General features: G+C 39.9%; 1 protein-coding gene across 6 annotated transcripts in view; it reads right to left on the bottom strand.

Annotated features, from left to right (window-relative positions):
• Window positions 1-20,028, bottom strand: part of csde1 (cold shock domain containing E1, RNA-binding) — a 104,285-nt gene that overhangs the window by 67,950 nt on the left and 16,307 nt on the right. For 5 of the 6 annotated variants that reach the window (XM_080210166.1, XM_080210167.1, XM_080210169.1 and 2 more), the window contains 2 exons: window positions 7,641-7,787; window positions 5,518-5,716 (listed from right to left, as the gene is read on the bottom strand). In XM_080210166.1, coding sequence (XP_080066292.1) covers window positions 5,518-5,716; window positions 7,641-7,787 — 346 coding nt within the window. The remainder of the gene's footprint in view (window positions 1-5,517; window positions 5,717-7,640; window positions 7,788-20,028) is intronic. The other variant, XM_080210172.1, reaches the window with a different exon arrangement.

The following is a 20,028-nucleotide window of genomic DNA, read 5'->3' as shown; positions in this document are numbered from 1 at the left end:
ATTATTTCTGCCAAAGTGGATAACCTCACACTTGCTAACATTGTACTCCATCTGCCAGGTCCTCACCCACTCGCTCAGCCTATCCAGATCCCTCTGCAGACTTTCCACACCCTCTGCACTATTTGCTTTTCCAATCGTGTCAGCAAATTTCGTCACTCTACACTCAGCCCCCTCCTCCAGATCTTCTATATAAATGGTAAATAGCTGAGGCCCCAGCACCGATCCCTGCGGCACTCCACTAATCACCAACCGCCAATCAGAATAGCACCCATTGATACCAACTCTGCCTATTAGACAACCAATCCTCTATCCACACGAACACCTTACCCCCAACTCCATGCACCTTAACCTTCTGAAGCAGCCTTTTGAGGCACCTTATCAAACACCTTTTGAAAATCGAGAAACACCACATCTGCCGGTTCCCCCCCCATCCACTGCATTGGTCACATCCTCATAGAAATCTAATAAATTCGTCAAACACGACTTCTCCTTAACGAATGCGTGCTGCGTCTGCTCTATCAAACCATTCCTTTCCAGGTGCCTCGCTATTTCTTCTTTGATGACGGATTCAAGCATTTTTCCAACTACAAACGTTAAACTAACTGGCCTATAACTCCCTGCCTTTTGTCTGCTACCTTTTTTAAACAGCGGTGTAACATTAGCCGTTCTCCAATCTTCCGGCACTTCCCCGGAATCCAGCAAATTTTGGTAAATAATCACTAAGGCATCCACTATCACCTCTGCCACCTCCTTCAGAACCCTGGGATGCATTCCATCTGGTCCTGGGGACTTGTCCACCATCAGTCCCGTTAGTCTATCAAGCACTACCTCTCTAGTGACAGTAATCGCATTCAGGCCCTCAACTCCTACCATCCTTCTATCTTTAATACCCGGCAAACTATTCGCGTCTTCCTCTGTGAAGACAGAGGCAAAAAACTTATTTAAGGCCTCAGCCATTTCCTCATCTCCCACCATTAAATCCCCCCTCTCATCCTCTAAGGGTCCAACATTCACTCTAGCCAGCCTCCTCTTCATATATATTTGCAAAAACTCTTACTGTCCTTTTTTATATTCAGTGCTAGTTTAGCTTCATAATCTATCCTTCCTTTCTTTATCAACTTCTTAGTCATTCTTTCTTGATTTTTAAACCTTTCCCAATCTTCTAATCGCCCACTACTTTTAGCCACTCTGAACACATCAGCTTTTAATTTAATAGTCTCCTTTACTTCCTTCAATAACCACAGCTGGTTATCCCTTCTCCTACATTCCTTCTTTACCATTGAATATATTTCTGCTGAGCACCAAAAAAATCTCCTTAAAGATCCTCCACTGTTCCTCAGCCATCCTACCAACAAATCTGCGCCCCCAGTCTACATTTGCCAATTCTTCTCTCATCCTATCGTACTCCCCTCTGTTCAAACAGAGGACACAGGCTCAGGACCCTAATTTCTCATCCTCCATCTGCACCAAAAGCTCAACCATGCTATGATTGCTCATCCCAAGAGGATCCCTCACAATAAGATCCCTAAGTCTTCCTGCCTCGTTACACAACACCAGATCTAAGATAGCTCGCTCCCTCATTGGTTCCGTCACACTGTTCAAGGAAACTATCCCGACAGCATTCCAAGAACTCTTCAAGCCCACCGCGTCCGACTTAGGTCAACCAATCAATATGCAGATTAAAATCCGCCCATAATTATCGCCGCTCCGTTTCTGCACGCATCATTTATTTGCTTGTTTAAAGCCCACCCCACCAAGTTATTATTTGGGGGCCTATAGACCAAACCCCCCACCAGCGTCTTCCTCCCCTTAGTGTTCCTAATCTCCACCCACAACGATTCCACGTTTTGCTCTTTGGAGCCGATATCTTCCCTTACTACCGCCCTGATATTATCCTTAATCAGCAGAGATACCCCATCCCCTTTACCCTCTCATCTATTCTTCCTAAACACTTGAATACCCCTGGACATTCAGCTCCCGGTCCCTGTCACCCTGCAACCACGTTTCTGTAATGGCCACCAGATCATATCCATTTGTGCTGATCTGCGCCACCAGCTCATTCACTACCTGAATGCACAAAGCATTCGGAACGAAGTGTCTTTATCCCAGCCTTTATCTGGACTTTATTTGAAAGAATGCTACCAACCTCTCTCATGCCCCCTACTCCCTTTATTATTGGGACATCCTCAACATTTTCCCATGCCCGTGCCATCTCCTTTACTTTAGATATTGTAATTTCTCCCATCCCTGTGCACCGCACCCTCCCCCCAATTAGTTTAAAGCCCTATCTACAGTCCTAGTTATATGATTCGCCAGGACTCTGGTCCCAGCACGGTTCAGACGAAGATCATCCCATCTGCCCCAATAATGGTGCCAATGCCCCATAAATTCAAACCCATTTCTCCCACACCAATTCCTGAGCCACCCATTCATCTCTAATCCTATTTACCCAATGCCCATCTGCATGTGGTTCAGGTAGTAATCCAGAGATAATTTGACTGGATTAATTTGATAATTAATCCAGAGGTTATTTGACCTAATTGGCAATGTCAATCTTTGCTTTGGCCATGGCAAAATTACTGTTTAGTTACATGGGTTACAGCTGCAACTTCATTAACCCAACAAAAATGGGCAAGTATGTCACTAAAAATGGCCATTTTTTCAAAAAAAATCACAGAAGTTATATCGTTCCCAATGTTAAATGTGGAATGTACAAGACATGTAGCAGTCCACAAAAAAAAGTTTAACAAATGGGTTTTAAGGCATCTTCAAGGAAGAGGTGATGGTGGGATTTAGAGACAGACAGGCCTTAGGGAGCTGATGGCATGAAAAGGAAGGGGCAGATAAAACAGGAGAATGAAGTTAGATAACGGGAGAAGTTTTTTTGGGAGGGGGGAAGAGGACAATAAAGGGAAATTTGGAGGGTTTGATGAGGTTACAAATGTAAGGATTTAAAAACAAGGACAAGAACTTTAAATTGGAAATTTGATGACAAGGACAGGAAAGCTGGCTGGGCGCTCAATGGGGCAGGCAGCATTTTGAATGTTAAAGCATTGAGGATGGAAAGCTGGCATGGTGGACGTTCAGATGGACATGGATAGCAAGGATGGAGAATTTCAGGAGATGTGTTGAAACAGGAGTTGAGGTGCATTGTTATGTGGTGCGATTAGATGGCATGTAATGGAGAGGATACTTGAGAGCACAAGCAAACTTCTGCAAACAAGTATATCCCTCAACGTCAATGGGAAGTTGAAATATCAGGTCAAAATCCAAATGATTGAAGGAAACGGGTTCTCATTTTTGATGCATTCAGAAATTGGCTATCAGCCATTTTAAGTTAAACGGCTAAAATATTTCATGATCATAAAACTGCTAAGTTAATTTGGTGACTTCCACAACCTGAAAAAATATTAACAAGTAACAGACACTTTAGAATCCATACATAAATATTTTGTACATTTTTCTTTATACTGAGTGATTTGAAGAATAGCAAGCATTAATTGGGGTAAATACCTAATGAGCTTCAGAATAGACAAGTGTGAGGTGGTGCAGTTTAGTGGGAGGAATACCTACCTACTTCTTGGAAAGTAAAAGTAATTGGGCTAGGAGCACAAACAAATCTGAGCATACAGGTTTGCAAATCATTTAAGGCAGCCAAACTGGTTCATAAAAATGCAGGAAAATACTGACAGGGGACAAAAGACTGATGTAGAAAAAATTTAAGTACTATGTAATTATCAAGACTACTGCGTGTTATAAAACCATTTTACCATAACTACAGACACCAAAGTTCTCTGTAAATAAACATTATCCTAGAATGTTAATTTTGCCCAGCTTTTCAGAGTGTGGGAAAATAAACTAAGCAGCAGCCAAATATTTTAAAGCTCCAGCCCCTCAACATGCACTAGCTTTGTTTTTAATAAGTGCATACCAGAAGTCCTTGTGTCACCAATGCAACTAGAAACAGAATAAATTTGCAACAATATTTCCAATCAGCAAAACAATGGAAGGAGCAGTGTTAGAACAGCATTTATTCATCAATGCTCAGTTTGGATTTCTGCAAGGGCATTTAGCTGAAAATGGCATCCAGCCAAGTATGGATAAAGCAGTTGAATTCCAGGAGTGAGGGTTCCTAATCTGGAAGCAGATTTCAAAGTTAGCAACAAGGAATACTCAAGGAAGTCAACCGAAATCAGGGGGAAAAATTTTCAGTAGCTGGGATTATAACTGGCACAACAATTCTGATCATCTCAATTCAGGACACTGGTACAGGAGCTCTTTAGAGCAGCACTGATGAAGCAGAATATGTTAAAGATCCTTTCCACTGCAAGACTACAGGAGGACTGTTTGCCAATGACTGCACTGTTCAGTACATTCATAATTTCTCAAAGTGGGGCAGAATATCCTGCTTAGAGCAAAACTCGGACAACATCCAGGCTCGGGCTGATAGTTGGTAAGTCATATATGCACAAGTGCCAGGCAATGACCATCTTCAACAAACGAGAATCTAACTTCCTCCCCATGACATTGAAAGCCATTGCCACTGTCAAGTCCCTCACCACCAACTGTTACATCACTTGGGATCTGCAGACAATGGACAAATACAAATGCTGTAGTTACTGGAGCAGAGGCTGCTATTCTCCAGCAAGCACAACACCTCAACTTTTCAAAGCCTGAGCACCTACAGGGCATAAATCATGAAAGCGATGGAACTTTATTTTCCTGCTAGAATTTCAAATGTACGCAGCAAACAGCCCAACTGTTTAAAACCCATCAACTCCTACCATCAGCATATTGTTCGCAACTGCAGCCACTATTTACAAAGTGAACTTCAGCAATGAGTATTCTTGTTTAATGGTGAGTACTATATACTCAAAAGATGATACAAAAGGATTGAGAAGCATTTTAAAGGTCACAGCTTTATAAATACAAAGTTAATTTCTGACCTTCATGGAGAAACCAGGTTTGTCTTCCTGCTGAAAGAAATGATAAAGCAATTTTCTGTCCAAGGCAGTCTTGACCTGCATGACTCAACTAAATACGTGGAGGCATCCACCACAGAAACTAAACAAAGATGCAGCCATTCAAAATCAACTTTCAGACCAACCCAAAGACTCTTTTTCCTTGCAACAATTAATGGAAATACTTCGAACACTTTCAAAGTAACATCAGTTCAATCTCAGCACAAGAGCACTGACTTTGCATGTCTTCAAAACAAAAAAAAAGTGATTTAAACAGAGGAAAACTTGAGCACATAGCAATTTCTATTGAATGGTAATAAATCAGCTTTGCTATAGCTGTGTTTTAATGGTTTTTGCATGTTTGAATTAATTTTATTTAGACTGGGTAATTACATCTTCTACATTCTAGAAATAGCCAATTCTTTGCTGAGCAATGAAAGCATTCTGGAACAAATTGTTTCATTTACATTCAACAACAGAACTACATTACAAATATAGCAACTTTATCCTAAAAGTTGAAACTGCTATAAAAGAACCAGCAGTAACTAATTCTTACCTCCCACTTTGAGATCTTGGAGATTTCCACTGTACTGAGAGCAATGGAAGAAGAGTCTAGCTTGACGTTCAGTGCACTGGATAAAACCATATGATGTCAGCAGCTTCTCAATGATGCCTGTTTCGCGCAGGGCTCCTGAGGTACCATTAGCAAAACCAGAGTGGCCGTTGTTATGCAACAGATTCGGATCAAAGCTCATCTGCACAGGGAGAGAGGGTTTCAATAAGCTAACATTTGAGAGAAACTATAAATCACATTGAATCAATTCCAGTAATAAACATTGCAAACCAAAGCAGGCTGGAACTAGAGAACTTGGATAATGATCAGAAGTACATTTTCTAAATGGCACTTTTCTCATGCACTCAAAATGAAACATGCAAATTTAACTGAATGGTGCACTAGAAATAAACCTCACCATGACTAAGACGCCACTACCATTCAAAAACCATGAAGTATACTGACATGCAAATCAACTTCAGGGGAGGAAAATGAAGCAGTTAACTATATTTTAAGTATAGCCAATGTGCCATTCTGGGCACACAGAGTCAAGTTACTCAGCTAAGATCAAGTTCTTGGCCCACAGCAAATTTACTGGAGGATTTAATTGGGTACCTTTGTAACTGAGGATGTGAAAGGTTGAATTTATTTATTTTCAAATGGCACCTGACAATATTATCCAAGCTTCAAAACACAATGATGAACAATTTGACAATTCAGACTAAATCATGCCATTATTTGTAGTTCCCAAAGTCAATTCAGCAAAAATAAGCCATGCAAGTTTTGTGACAACCTTCAACTAGTTTTAAAGGGGGCATTACTTTATGGAGACCTTACAGTATCCTGAATTTCAGGATGAAGGACATGGAGCTTTTAAAGTGTAAGTAATGAGAAATTAATGCTCCCACAGACAAAAATAATACTTCTTGCCTTTTCAAAAAGCAAAACATCCAGAGTCACAGATTAAAATTCAGATCCTTCTGTAGCCACAATATCTGCAGTTAAAGTGGTTATTACAGCAAGTAAAAAATCTAAAAGGTCAATTTGAACAAAAAACTAATGCTGCAAAAGTCCAAAGATACAGTTCAACATGCAACTACGTCAATCAATATTCATTTAGCAAATCAAGCTAAGTCTGTATATTAAAAATAAATGCTCACTTTAATAATGATTGCTGTCAGAAGATAGGTACTGTAATGTTTCGAGGAATGCTTGTAGCAATCTTTACTGCTGAACTAAAGAGTAGTGTCTCCTGGCTGTGACCACGACTACAATGGGATATAGATGCGAATTGTTCCTTGAATGTGTGCATCATTTCTACTTCTGTTCAACTGATGCTCAGAAATTCCAAGGTGTAAAAGGTGCTCCAATGTTTACCTCAGACCAACCTAAGATCTATTCTCTTCTACTTATAAATTTCTAAGTAAACCTTTATTAAAAATTAAATTTGGGTTCTTTTCCCCCCATTCATTAGCTGAATCCCAAGTGGACTTTTTACAGTCCACCGCACATTGCAATTTGGAAGGGTTTATGCCTGCAAGTTAAATTATCTGTTCTCTCCAAGCCTGTGAGTAATTTGCCGTGTTTCCAGAAATATTTTTAATCTTGTTTTCCAGCATCTGCTGTATTTTACTCATTACTTTCCCCATCTGCTGCTGCTGAAATTCATAGCCCTATTGCTGTCGAAGCAACTTCACAGTTCTGTTATTGTAGTCAATTATACCTAGTATAGACTTTCTCCCTTCTACTTATAGAAGAATTAACTTTGAAATCCAGTAACATCCTCTCTCAAAATAGCTCTAAACATTCTCTCTAAACATTTATGTTCAATTTATTCTAATTCAGGCACATCAGGTCAAGACAAAGTTGGTTAATTATAGGATTCAGTGTCATTTTGATATAATTCGAGTTATATTTAATTCTATTACATTACTTACCACAAACAGATAAATCTAGTGATCCACTGGCAACCTGTTATTCAAAGGCTCAAGATTTTAAGAAAAAGCATTCAATGTCAGTCCATGCAAATGCATTTACTCCCCAGTCAGCAGGTCAAATGAAATGCTACCATTACTACATGCTGTTAGTATGACTACTGGATTACTGGTCAGTTCTTCCTCACTTACTGATCTCTGATAAAGAGGAATTCTCTTCTGTTTTTTAGCACTGATTGAGGCAGAGCGTGTAGTTGAAAGAGGGTGAGAGAGAGTACTCGGAGCTGGAGGAGCAAGCTGCTCTGAAGACACAGCGTAGAGACTCTCCATTTTATACAGCTGGAGTATGAAAGTACAGCATTATAGAACAAATTCATAAACGTAGGTTAACTACGTACATTAATAGTAATCTCAATTTCTTCAAAGGGAAAATTTCTAACCTCTACACCAAGAACAGTAAAAATCACTGCAAAATATGGCTCTCTGTATATACTGCAAGAATTCATGATTTAGAGAAAAGAAAAATCATGGTTGATAACGCACGTGTCTGTCAGGGTTACACTCAGAAAGCAAGCTTGAACAAAGTTCATTTGAGCAAGGTACACCAGGCAGCAGCTTGCACATAGGTGCATAGGGAAACCATGAAAAACTGGACACAAACAGATTTACAAAAACATAATTCCCAACATTGCTGAAGTTCATCTACCTTGTACAAACAGTCTGAATAGTTATAGAATGGGGGTTTGTATGTGGAATTCAAGTGATGCAATGCTTGTTCCATTCATCTCAAAAGGAGCAACAAGGTTGGTTTCAGTGGCATCCTTAAATTGCTGATATGACTAGGAAATCTCATAAGTTGGGTTTGTCCAAGACCATGCAAGTCCGGAACAGAATTGCTATGAACATTCCCCATCAACATCCACCAGGACAGTTTAACGGGGAGAGAAACTGCATGAAGATCTCCATGCCAACAAGACAATTTGGTAAAAACAAACAAGGTATACTCTGAATACAAGATTATCTCTGGATTTTTCAGTTATCAAATCTCTGACAGTATATGTTAATTGATGACAAGATGTGCATAACCCCCTGGTTCAAAGGAGGATCACAATCTTTTCTGATTAAATTTTAAACTGAGTTACAAAAATGTGTTTATTCTCAAGAATATAACAGCCAGAATTGTGTAGTGGTGCAGAATTTTCTCCTACAGCAGCTGGTTATACAAAGATGGTTCACGAATATACATCCTGATATGTTCACTTCCATCTCACTCCAAATCAGCAGCTCTGCAAGAGATTGCTTTCATTCTAAACCAAGTGTCACTACTGTGTAACAGCTGTGATGCAAGCATCAACTGGAGGTGCCATTTTAACAATTCACTACGCACACTTCAGGAAAAAAGCGATGTAGTATATTTGCCTATAATTCTCAATAGTTTGTGCATTGTTAGCATAAATTGTTACACTCAGCCACCACACTGTCCTGCACAACATAGCCTCACCCATGTAAAATAAATAAAACCCATCAGGCTCTATTCCATTTTATTATGTAGTTGAAAACATGAGAGATTGCTGGTGCAGTAAAATGGTTAGAATGTGGTCATAAATCTCAAATTCCACTCAGATCTAGGTCCAAAATAATACTTTAAGTTTTTCCTGCAAGCTATAAAAATTATAACCAACTTTGGTCTAGTATTCAGCACAAAACTTGCCCGTATTCAGGACAAATTGACAATTGGATTCAGATTCTAGCAGCTGTAATTCTTCTCTCCATGTCTTATACAAGCACAGCAAGAATATTCAAGCTTGAATAAAAACAGAGGGAACTGGTCACTGATGCTCATTGAGAAGATACACCCAGACTCAAATTAACTGAATGAGGCTGTGCTTCTTCTGAAAACTTTATAGGCTTGAAAATAAGAACGAGTCTTTACCTTAAATATTGCAAAACCCCACCAACTATCTCTGATGACCATTTAATCATGAATATTTAGGTAGTTTGGAGCCAGACCCCTCTACACAAAACCACGACTAATGGCGATTTCAAACTCTACAATAATTTCCTTCACAGAAAACAGATTGTTACCCAAGTTATTATTTCACAGTAGAATAGTTCACTTTCAAGGTTAAGTTATATGCATCTTCACAACAGCTCGTAGTCACCGAAAACACATTAGAATGTAAAGCCAAAACAAATCTAGACAAAATCTCACTAGTACACAGAAAATTAACTTGATGCTGAAACACAGCTAATGGGATTCACTCTTTGATAGCTGGCACTTGGAATGGTGTTTTTTTAAACTCCCAAAATGATTAACATTGATAGATACTGTCACATTTTTCATAAATTGGTTTATGTTCACCGAGTTCTTCAGTTAAACGGAATTCCTTGCCCTCCCATATCTACAGCATGGTTTAACTGAATTGCACATGAACCACAGAACAATTTACTTAGTCAAAGAATAACATGCAGCTCCAATATAAAAAGAGGGGGGTGGAATGTAAAAACTGGAAGTCCCAAGGTCGAAAGTTCCACAGTAAGCAAAAGTGTCCCAAAAAGACTAAATTTTACAGCCTGTTACATATCCCAGATTTTAATCGCTCCATCATGCCTCTGGTCGCAAGGATCTCAGCTGCAACATTCTTCCCTAAATTTGTCTCTTTCCTCATTTAAGACCTCAAAACCTACCTGTTTGATCAAGTCTTTGGTCACCTGCATTAATGTTCTAGTCGGCACTACAGCAAATAAAATTTTAAAGTGCTCCTGTGCTGTACATTGAGATATTTCATGACATTAAATGACACTATGCTATTATGCAACTTTGCATTTTCCTGGGAAGGGGGCAAAGAAAGGTAGCTTTGGGCTGATGGAGATTCAATACTTGCCCTCTTCTCTCATCATCCAGGGTCAAACGTTTGTTGAAACAGGAATTCAATTGCAATTTTAATCATACTGCAACCACTGTCCTTGAGGCAGTCTTTACAATGGGGAAAGAGGAGAGAAGTGCTTTCTTTGCTGAATCCTTCACTATAACTGACAGGGTAGACAAGGAAGCCAGTGGATGTACTGTCTTTGGATTTAAAGCATTCACTAGGGTCCCAACAATGGATTCATTCACAAAAATGTAATTTATAAGATTAACAGATAATATATTAGCAAGAAGTGAAAACTGGTTAACTGAAAAAGACAACAGGATAAACAGGTCTTTATGCTGGATTAGCTGACTGTAATTAAAGCATCACATGAATCAATGCTTGGGCTTCAGCTAGTAACAGATCTTCAATGATTTAGATGAGAAGACTGAACACAAATGTTTAATATGAAAGCTGAGAAAATAAACTGAGGAGCATGCAAAAAGGTTATAGACAGGTTAAGTGAAATGGGTAAGGAAAGGCTGTTGGAATATAATGTGGCGAAGTGTGAAGAGCTTTGAATAGAAAATGCAGAATGTTTTCTAAACGGTGAGAGACTGAAATGTTGGTAGAGGGACATGGCATGTGAATTAAAGACATGAAATAGCTAGAGAAAATACATTAACCTTGAAGGAGTGCAAAGATTCACCAGACTGAGTGAGATGATGCATTTTGGAAGATCTAAGACAAATAGGAAATATACAGTAAGTGGCACCCTTAAGGGTACTGATAAGCAAAGGAATTGGGTGTACAGGTACACAGGTCACTGAAAGTGGAAATGCAGGTGGAGAAGGGAGTCAAGAAGGCACATGGCATGCTTGCCTTCATCAGCCTAAGTGTAAAAATTGTTATGTTGCAGCTTTATAGAACCTTAGTTAGGCCTCACTTGGAATATAATGTTCAATTTTGGTCACCACACTACCAGAAGGATGTGGAGGCTTTGGAGAGGATACAGAAAAGATTTACCAGGATGTTGCCTGGTATGGAGGGCTTGAGCTACGAGGAGAGGTTGGAGAAACTTGGTTTGTTCTCAATGGAACGACAGATTACAGGGTGACCTGACAGAAGTCTACAAGACTATGAGACACATGGACAGAGCGGAGAGTTAAATGCTTCCTCCCCAGGGTGAAAGAATCAGTTATGAGGGGGCATAGGTTTAAGGTGTGACGAGCCAAGTTTAAAGGCAATGTACGAGGCAGTTTTTGTTTATATACAAAGGGTGGTGGTAGTGGAAGCGGATACAATAATGACTTTTAAAGAGGTGTCTTGACAAGTACATGAATACGAAGGGAACGGAGGCAGGGGGGTTTATGTCCTGCACTGTAATTTTCTTAATTCTTTGCCTAGCTCTTGGTATGAGGGTGTTGTACAGTAAGGAGAGATGAAAATAAAAGTTCAGTCTTTTATTTTCTGGAATTTAGAAGAATGAAATGAGAAGTGATCACACAATCAAGATATCCAAGAAGTTTAACAGGGTGCATATTTACTCTGGCTGTACAGTCCAGAACTAGGGATCGGTCATTTAAGACGTGGGAGGAAAAACTTCTCACCCGAGGGTTCAGAATCTTGGAACACTTTACTCCAGAGCGCTCTGAACACTCAATTTACAGTATTTATGCAATATTGAAGCAATTATTGCTCCAACAGAATTGACCGGTATGGGTGTAGTACAGAAAAGCTGGAATTACGCTACTGAATGATGGAGCAGACTAGAAATGGCTCTTCCTGTTCCCACATTCCTAGTCAGGATTGAGTTTCAGTCACTTGCCATTTCACATCTCCTGCAAATGAAGCTCAACAGGAACCTGCACCAAATCTTTTCATTAGGCACTTGACAATCTTCTGGGCTCAACATCTGGTTCAACAATTTAGATCATAAACCACCAATTTCCTCAAGTTGCAGGTACTGAAAATGATTGTTGTTCATTAAGTCATTCCTACCATCCCTTTTGTTATTTCCGTACTTGCTTAAAACCTGTTACATCATTTTCCAGGTCTGACAAAAAGGTTAACCTGAAACTGTTTTTCTCTCTCTTCAGAGAATGTTGAATGGCCTGTTGTGTATTTCCAGCATTAGTGTTTGCTTTTGGAAAATACCACACAAGTTTTTCAGCAATCTGGAATTAAAAAAGTTTAATGATAGCCATGAAACCATCACCCATTCAGTAACTCATCTCATTCACAAATGTCCTAACGAAAGGAAACCTGCCATCCTTACCCTGGTCTGGCCTACACACGATTCCCAAACCATAACCAAGTGATTGATTCTTAAATGCCCTCTCAAGGGAAATTAGAGATGGACAATAAAATTTGGCCCAGCCAAAGAATTAGAGAGCTCAATATCTGATAATGAAATTCCATGTAGGATTTGTGCCTAGTGTACAAAAATATTTTAATTCATGATAAACTAAAGGAAATTTCAATTTCTAGTTACTGGACTTGCATCAAGAATGCAATGGTAAACTGCCACATTACCAGCAAGTGTCAGCCAGAAGTGATCTCAATACACAGGCCACGTGTGTCAGGGAAGTTCTGTTTAAGCAATGCATCTGTATAGTGGAGTAAAATCAAATTCATTTAACTTTTGGACAATTATAGGTATTATTCAACAAATCAGATATTGGATTTGCTCTGCCATACAAAAACTTTAGGCTGCCTGAATAACCTTAATTAAAAAGAGCAAAGGCAGATCATTAAACTAAAATAGGTAACATACTGCAGTGACTACAGTCAATGGTATAGCCCCCACCACAAAGTATACATTTAAAAGGGGTAATCACTTATCGGCCAAAACACAACAACCTTTAACCATCTGCATTTCAAAATTACCACTTAGAGGCTGAACGCTCTGGTTAGTTTGGCCCGAAAAGCTCCCTGATCAAAGTAAGCTTGCTACTCGTGTTGTGCAATTTACATTGCTAATGCAAAAATATCAATTATGGGGCTGATCATGATTGTTAGCCCATCACCAGACTGGCAGACCCATTTTAGTCTTTATCCAAGTCCCAACATATTAATTGAGCTGAAGGACAGTTCTCAATTCTATGTCATTCCTTTTGCTGTTCACACTGCCAAACCATAGAACTAGATGCGGGCATTAAGAGAAAGGATGCTGACAATGTTGAAGCTCTGGGCTAGAACCATTTATAATTGCAATAAAATACATTACAATCTCTATTTTTATTTCCATTTACACTTTGTTTGATAACTCTCCTCAAATGCCTTAGGATGTTTTACAATGAAGAAAGGTGCTCTAACTGCAAAATGTTAATAAAGTTGCCATAAAGGCATTCAGGCACTAGTTCAATAGCTCTTATTTGGACAAATGACCTTAGAGATTATGGCTTTTGTGCAGTACACTACTCGCAAATACAGGCTTGGTCAGACAAATCTGCAGTATCACACTGCAAGAAGCACATGGTAGAGGACCATCACCATCTCAGGAACAATTAGAGATAATAAATGCTGGCCTAGCCAGCAATGCCCACATCCCATTAACAAGCTAAAATAAAATCAGTCCCCAGACAACCACCCACAGGATTGGTTTACAGATGTATCCAAATAAACTATATACTGGCTTCTGTATAGCCAGATAATCTCATTTCGCACAAATACACTGTAGGAGCTACAAGAGATAGCAGATCTATGTGGTTTCTGTGGCCAACATGAACTGCAGCATTGTCAAATCAATAATACTTATTTCTATTCCTTCTCAAAGGGGACATACCAGGCAATATTTCCACAGGCAGCTTCATATAAGTGACCATTCATTATTCACAGGTCCAGATAATATTGCCAACAATCATTACAACCAGAGGAAAAGCACTGTACTTGGGCTTCATCCTTTCCTGGTGCATCAAGTACCACTGGAGTATCAGGAGACTGATGTTTTTTGTTTAAAATTATTCCTTGCCCTAAAAATCACAGATGAGTTCAGAATCATAGATCCCTACAGTGCAGAAAGAGGTCCGTCGGCCCAACGAGTCTGCACCGAACACAATACCACCCAGGCCCTATCCTCATATCCCTACATATTATACGACTAATCCCTCTAACCTAGGCATCCCTGGACACTAAGGCGCAATTTCTTAGCATGGCCAATCCACCTAACCTGCAGATCTTTGGACTGTGGGAGGAAACCGGAGCACCCGGAGGAAACCCACGCAGACACGAGGAGAACTGGCAAACTCCACACAGACAGTAACCCGAACCAGGAATTGAACCCAGGACCCTGGAGCTGTGAAGCAGCAGTGCTAACCACTGTGCTCCCGTGCTGCAGTACTGTGACTTGTAGAACCCTGGTTGAGAATCAATGTTCTAATTCATAAGAACACAAGAACAAGGAAAAATAGGCCCCTTCACCCTCTCCCCATTCAATAAAAGCATGGCTGCTCTGACTTTGGCCTCAACTCCACATTCCTTGTTGCCCCCAATAACTCAGAAGCCCTCATCAATCCAAAATTGACCCAACTCAATCTTAAATAAATTATGACTCAGCCTCCGCTTTCTGGAGCGGAATGCCACAGAATAATGACTCTTGGGAAAAAAAATCTCCTAATCTGAGTCTTAAACAGGGATATCTAATTTTTAAAATTAATGTCCTCTAGTTTTAGACTCAGCATCTACCCCAACAAATCCCCTCTTGATCACCTCCCAATTCTTCTGAACCCTAATAGTTATAGGCTGAACATAAGCTTAACCCCTTCACCCCAGGAATCAGTTAAAACGAACCTTCTCTAAATAGTCCCAAAGACAGTCATATCTTTATCAAGGAGACCAACAGCACATAGTACTCAAGATGTAGTCTTACTAAGGCCCTATGCAGTTGGAGCAATACTTACTTCACTCAATTCCCTTTGAGAAAAGGTTAGACAGATAGGCCTGTACAGAGTTTAGAAGGAGATTTGAACTGAAAATCCTGAGGGGGTCTTAACAGGACAAATGTGGAGAGGGAGTTTCCTCTAGTGGAAGACTCTAGATCTATGATCACTTTAAAAATAGGGAATCGCCCATTTAAAACAAAGATGAGGCAATATTTTCTCACTCAGTCATATTTTTGAAACACTCATCCTGAAAAGATGAGTGAAGCAAGAGTTTTTGAGTTTTTAAGGCAGAGGGGAATAGTTTTTTTATTTGATTTATTGTTACATGCATTAACAATGAAAAGTATTGTATCTTGCGTGCTATAGACAAAACATACCGTTCATAGAGAAGGAAAGGAGAGAGTGCAGCATGTAGTGTTACAGTCATAGCTAGGGTGCAGAGAAACAGCAACTTAATGCAAGTTAAGTCCATTCAGAAGTCTGACAGCAGTAGGAAAGAAGTTGTTCTCGAGTCGGTTGGTACTTGATCTCAGACTTTATCTTTTTCCCGAAGGAAGGAGGTGGAAGAGAGAATGTCCAGAGTGCGTGGGATCCTTAATTATGCTGGCTGCTTTGCTGAGGCAGCAAGAAGTGTAGACAGTCAATGGATGGGAGGCTGGTTTGGGCTACATTCACAACCTTTTGTAGTTCCTTGCGACTTTGGGCACAGCAGGAGCAATACCAAGCTGTGATACAACCAGAAAGAACGCTTTCTATGGTGCATCTGTAAAAGTTGTTGAGCGTCGTAGCTGACATGCCAAATTTCCTTAGTCTGTGAAATTTGAGGCGAATGTGGGGGTGGGGGAGGACGACAGGCTGGTAGTGATCTGGACACCTAAAAACGTGAAACACTCTACTTTTTTTACTTTGTCCCCGTTGATGCAGACAGGGCCATGTGCTCCTTTCCGCTTCCTGAAGTTAATGACAATCTCCTTTGTTGACACTGAGGAAGTGATTATTGTTGCTGCACCAGTTCAGACTGTCTGCCTTATTCCTGTACTCAGTCTCATCATTGTTTGAGATCCAACCCACTACAGTGGTGTCGTCAGTAAACTTCAATCAAATTGAAGAAGAATGTGGCCGCACAGTCGTGGGTGTATAAAGAGTATATTAGAAGGCTGAGAACAGCACATTTTGGGGCACCTTTTCTTGATAAGAAAAGGCTGTGACAGGTCATTAGAGTCAGCACGATACTAATTTGAGGTTATCAAATCAGCTCTGACCTTACCGAAAGGTAGAGCAGGCTTGAAGGGCTGAATAGCTTACTCCTGCTCCTTGTTCATATTCCCTTTGCAATAACTGCCAACATTCCATTTGCCTCCCAATCACTTGCTACATCTGCATACTGACTCGTGATCAATATACTAGGACATCTGGATCCCTCTGCATCATAAGAGTTCTACAGTCTCTCTCCTTTTAAATAATATGCACTGTCCAATTCTAAGAAATCAGCAAGTCAGAATTGACTAAAAATTGTGTTTTAACCAACAGCACATGTATACAGAAGAAAATGCTCCCATCTAAAAATAACTTCATACAGTGTTGGCAAAATGATTTGATGAGGGCCATGATTCCCACGGAAGATAATGCTATTCCAAAATAGTGGCCTGTGATATTTTCAGAAGAATTAAATGTTTAGGAATGAGAATCCTTCAATATAACTCCATAAAAGCTACTTATATCATGCTAAAACACAACTACAAACCCATGAATTCTTATTCTTATTGATATCTCATCCTTTAACACCAGCTTAGTATCTTTTACCTGCCCTCAGACATTATGCAAACAAAAAAGACATCCGATGAACAAGTTGCAGGAAAATCTACAAAACTCAATAGGAGCAACTCCAACGTTAAAACTTTGCAGCTGCACAAGAGCAGCAAAAATTTTAGTTTGATTTTCTGATTGAAATTAACTCCGGGATAAAAAAGGGAGTAGGTTTCTTTAAAATAATTTAAGAAAAAATGTCAAAACGAAGCAATTTAGGCAAGAATGGCTGAATATAAAAAAGGGTTGAAAATTTGAGACAAGGAACGATGCACACAAAGTCAGTGCAAAGGATCAGAAAATTATAGAACATTTTATGAACTATAGTGAAATGCAAATGCTTCTAGACTAGCTCATTAAAGCTCGTAGTCATCACATCCCTGAGATACCTTGTCAGATTGGGAAGATAATGGTGCACATTTAAACTCAAAGCCAGAGATTTTTATCTTGACGAGATAAAGATTGTTAATAATTACAATAGACAATCATAAATGACAAAAGGAAAATTACAGTCCTTGCATCTACATTGTGAATAAAATCATTTTTTTGAGGGAGCATTTTCTTCTGTACATGTGCTGCTGATTAAAAACATTTCTAGTCAGAAGGACAAAGTATGTTACAACTTCAGGTGGGGTGGGAAAAAAAACAATAAAATAATGGAAGATATATTTGAACATGCTCCACACAACAATAACTTGGTGGGTCTGCTCTAAATACTGGTAGCAACCAGTAAAACACTACTGCTGTTGCTAGTGATTTAATGTTTTTTCACCTATTAATTACCATAAGCTGGTATCAGAGCTAATACACTTTGAACAGAGTAATATCTGACCACCAGGAATTGTAAAAGTACAGCGCAAGAGCACAGTTGGGTTCGTTCACAGCCGGAGTGTCAGTGCAGATCTGATGAGCCAAATGGCCTCCTTCTACACTGTAGGGATTCTATCTGATCTGGTCAGGATGCTGACTTTTCTGTTACTACATTATAAAAAGGAACAGAATACAAACTCTACCAAAGTATTACTGAGCGCGTAAAGTGGCTGTGTTTCCTTCACTCAATAACCAAGAGCACTTGACAAGTTACCAATGTCCAGCAAGACTATCAACAGAAAAGAAGGAACATATAGTGGTAGGCTGATTTGGTGTATTAGACTAGGTGGAAGTAGCATTCTGTTCAGTGATGGAACCAAGAGCAGGTGTAGATACAGCGCTAACTATAGTGCTCTCATTGGAGCATAGGAAATATGAGCATAAGGCCATTCAGCCCCTCAACTGTGCTCCAATATTCATCTAAATCATGGATGACCTACATAATGCTATTTTCCAGGCTATTGTTGCATTCCTGGATGTCTTTAGTGTGTGGAAAACTAACATGTCTTGATCACAGTTTCCAAATCCTTCTGATGTAAAAGGATTCCAGAAAAATTACAATACTGAGGCAGACAAGCACTAATACAGACTAAACCAAGTTAGCTCTCTGCTTCTCTGCCACTTTAAGTATAAAAGTTTCAAGCTCCCTCACTAAGTCCTGGTTCCAAGTAGGGTACAAAAGACAATGTAGATTTGGATAAACGAGGACAAGGTGATGGGAGTCATCTACTGCAACTGTGTACTTGGGAACCTTCCCCACGAACATAATACAAGAGATAGGAGTAGACCATATGGCTCATTAAACCCACTTTGCCATTTGACTCAATTGCAGCTGACCTATAACTTGAACTCCATTTTCCCATCCACACCGCATAACCCCCGATTTCCTCTACATCTCAAAAACCAGTCTCTTCCCACATGTGCCCCCAACATTCCAGATTCCCCAAACAGGAGAAACAACCTCCATTTCCAGCCTGTCAAAGCTCTTCAGAATTGAGATTGTCCCAATAAGCTAAACTTTTGGCATAGTAGCACAGTGGTTAGCACAACTGCCTCTCAGCGCCAGGGACCTGGGTTTGATTCCTAGCTTGGGTCACTGTCTGTAGTGCTTGCACATTCTCCCGGTGTCTGAATGGGTTGCCACCAGTTGCCCTGGTTTCCTCCCACAAGATGTTATCCAAAGATGTGCAGGTTAGGTGGATTGGCCATGCTAAATTGCCCTTTAGTGTCAGGGGGCCTGGGTGGGATTGTGGTTGGTGCAGGCTCGATCAGCTGAATGGCCTCCTTCTGCAGCGTAAGATTCTTAACTCAAGAACATTGGTCACTGGGATGAGAAGTTGACTTATAATATGCTAAATTAGACCTATCTGGAAAATATTTATAGTACTGCCAACACAAGTACCCTTCCTTAAATAAGACAACCAAGGCTGCATTCAGTACTCCTGTTATGGACCCACTCTGCACAACTGCAGCAAGTTTTTCTTATTCTCGTTTCTCCCCACTAAGGGGGTGGGGACTTGATTAGGGAGATGAGGGGAAAATAAAGATGAAATGAAAGACAGGAAAAGTAGAAAGCAAAATGGAAGGCAGAGGAAAACGAGGACTCTAATAAGGCCATAGTACAAAAAACCTGTAAAGAACTCTTAAAAACACTACCCGAACGCACGGAGCATTCGCAATAATGTAGACAAATTAATAGTGCAAACTGAAATAAACAGGCACAATATGATTGCAATTTAGAGATAAGGCTGAAGGGAGACTAAGGCAAGAAACTGAATACCCAAGAGTACTCTAGATTTGGAAAGGACAATCAAAAAGCAAAAGGAGGTGGGGTGGCATTGTTAGTTAAGGATGAATTTGGTGCAATTGAGAATATATTGGTTAGAAAATCTAGATGTAGAATCAGTCTGAGAACAGAAGTAGATGACATTAGTAGGAGTTGTCTACAGGCCTCCAAATAGTAGTGGTAATGTAGGGGATGTCACCATTTAGGAAGTTAGAAATGCGTGTCACAAGGGATCTGGGCGCACAGGTCCACGAATCCCTGAAATTGACAACACAGGTGCTAAAGTGGTCAAGAAGGCATACAGCATGCTTGACTTCATCGTCCAGGGTATTGAGTATAGAAGTTGGCAAGTTATAGCTGTATAAAACTTTAGTTCAACCAAA

The sequence above is a fragment of the Carcharhinus amblyrhynchos genome, chromosome 22 (genome assembly GCF_965287045.1).
Source record: "Carcharhinus amblyrhynchos chromosome 22, sCarAmb.v2.hapA, whole genome shotgun sequence".
Lineage (NCBI taxonomy): Eukaryota > Metazoa > Chordata > Chondrichthyes > Carcharhiniformes > Carcharhinidae > Carcharhinus > Carcharhinus amblyrhynchos.
Note: the sequence above shows the minus strand (reverse complement) of the source record. Positions and strands in the feature narration are given on the sequence as shown.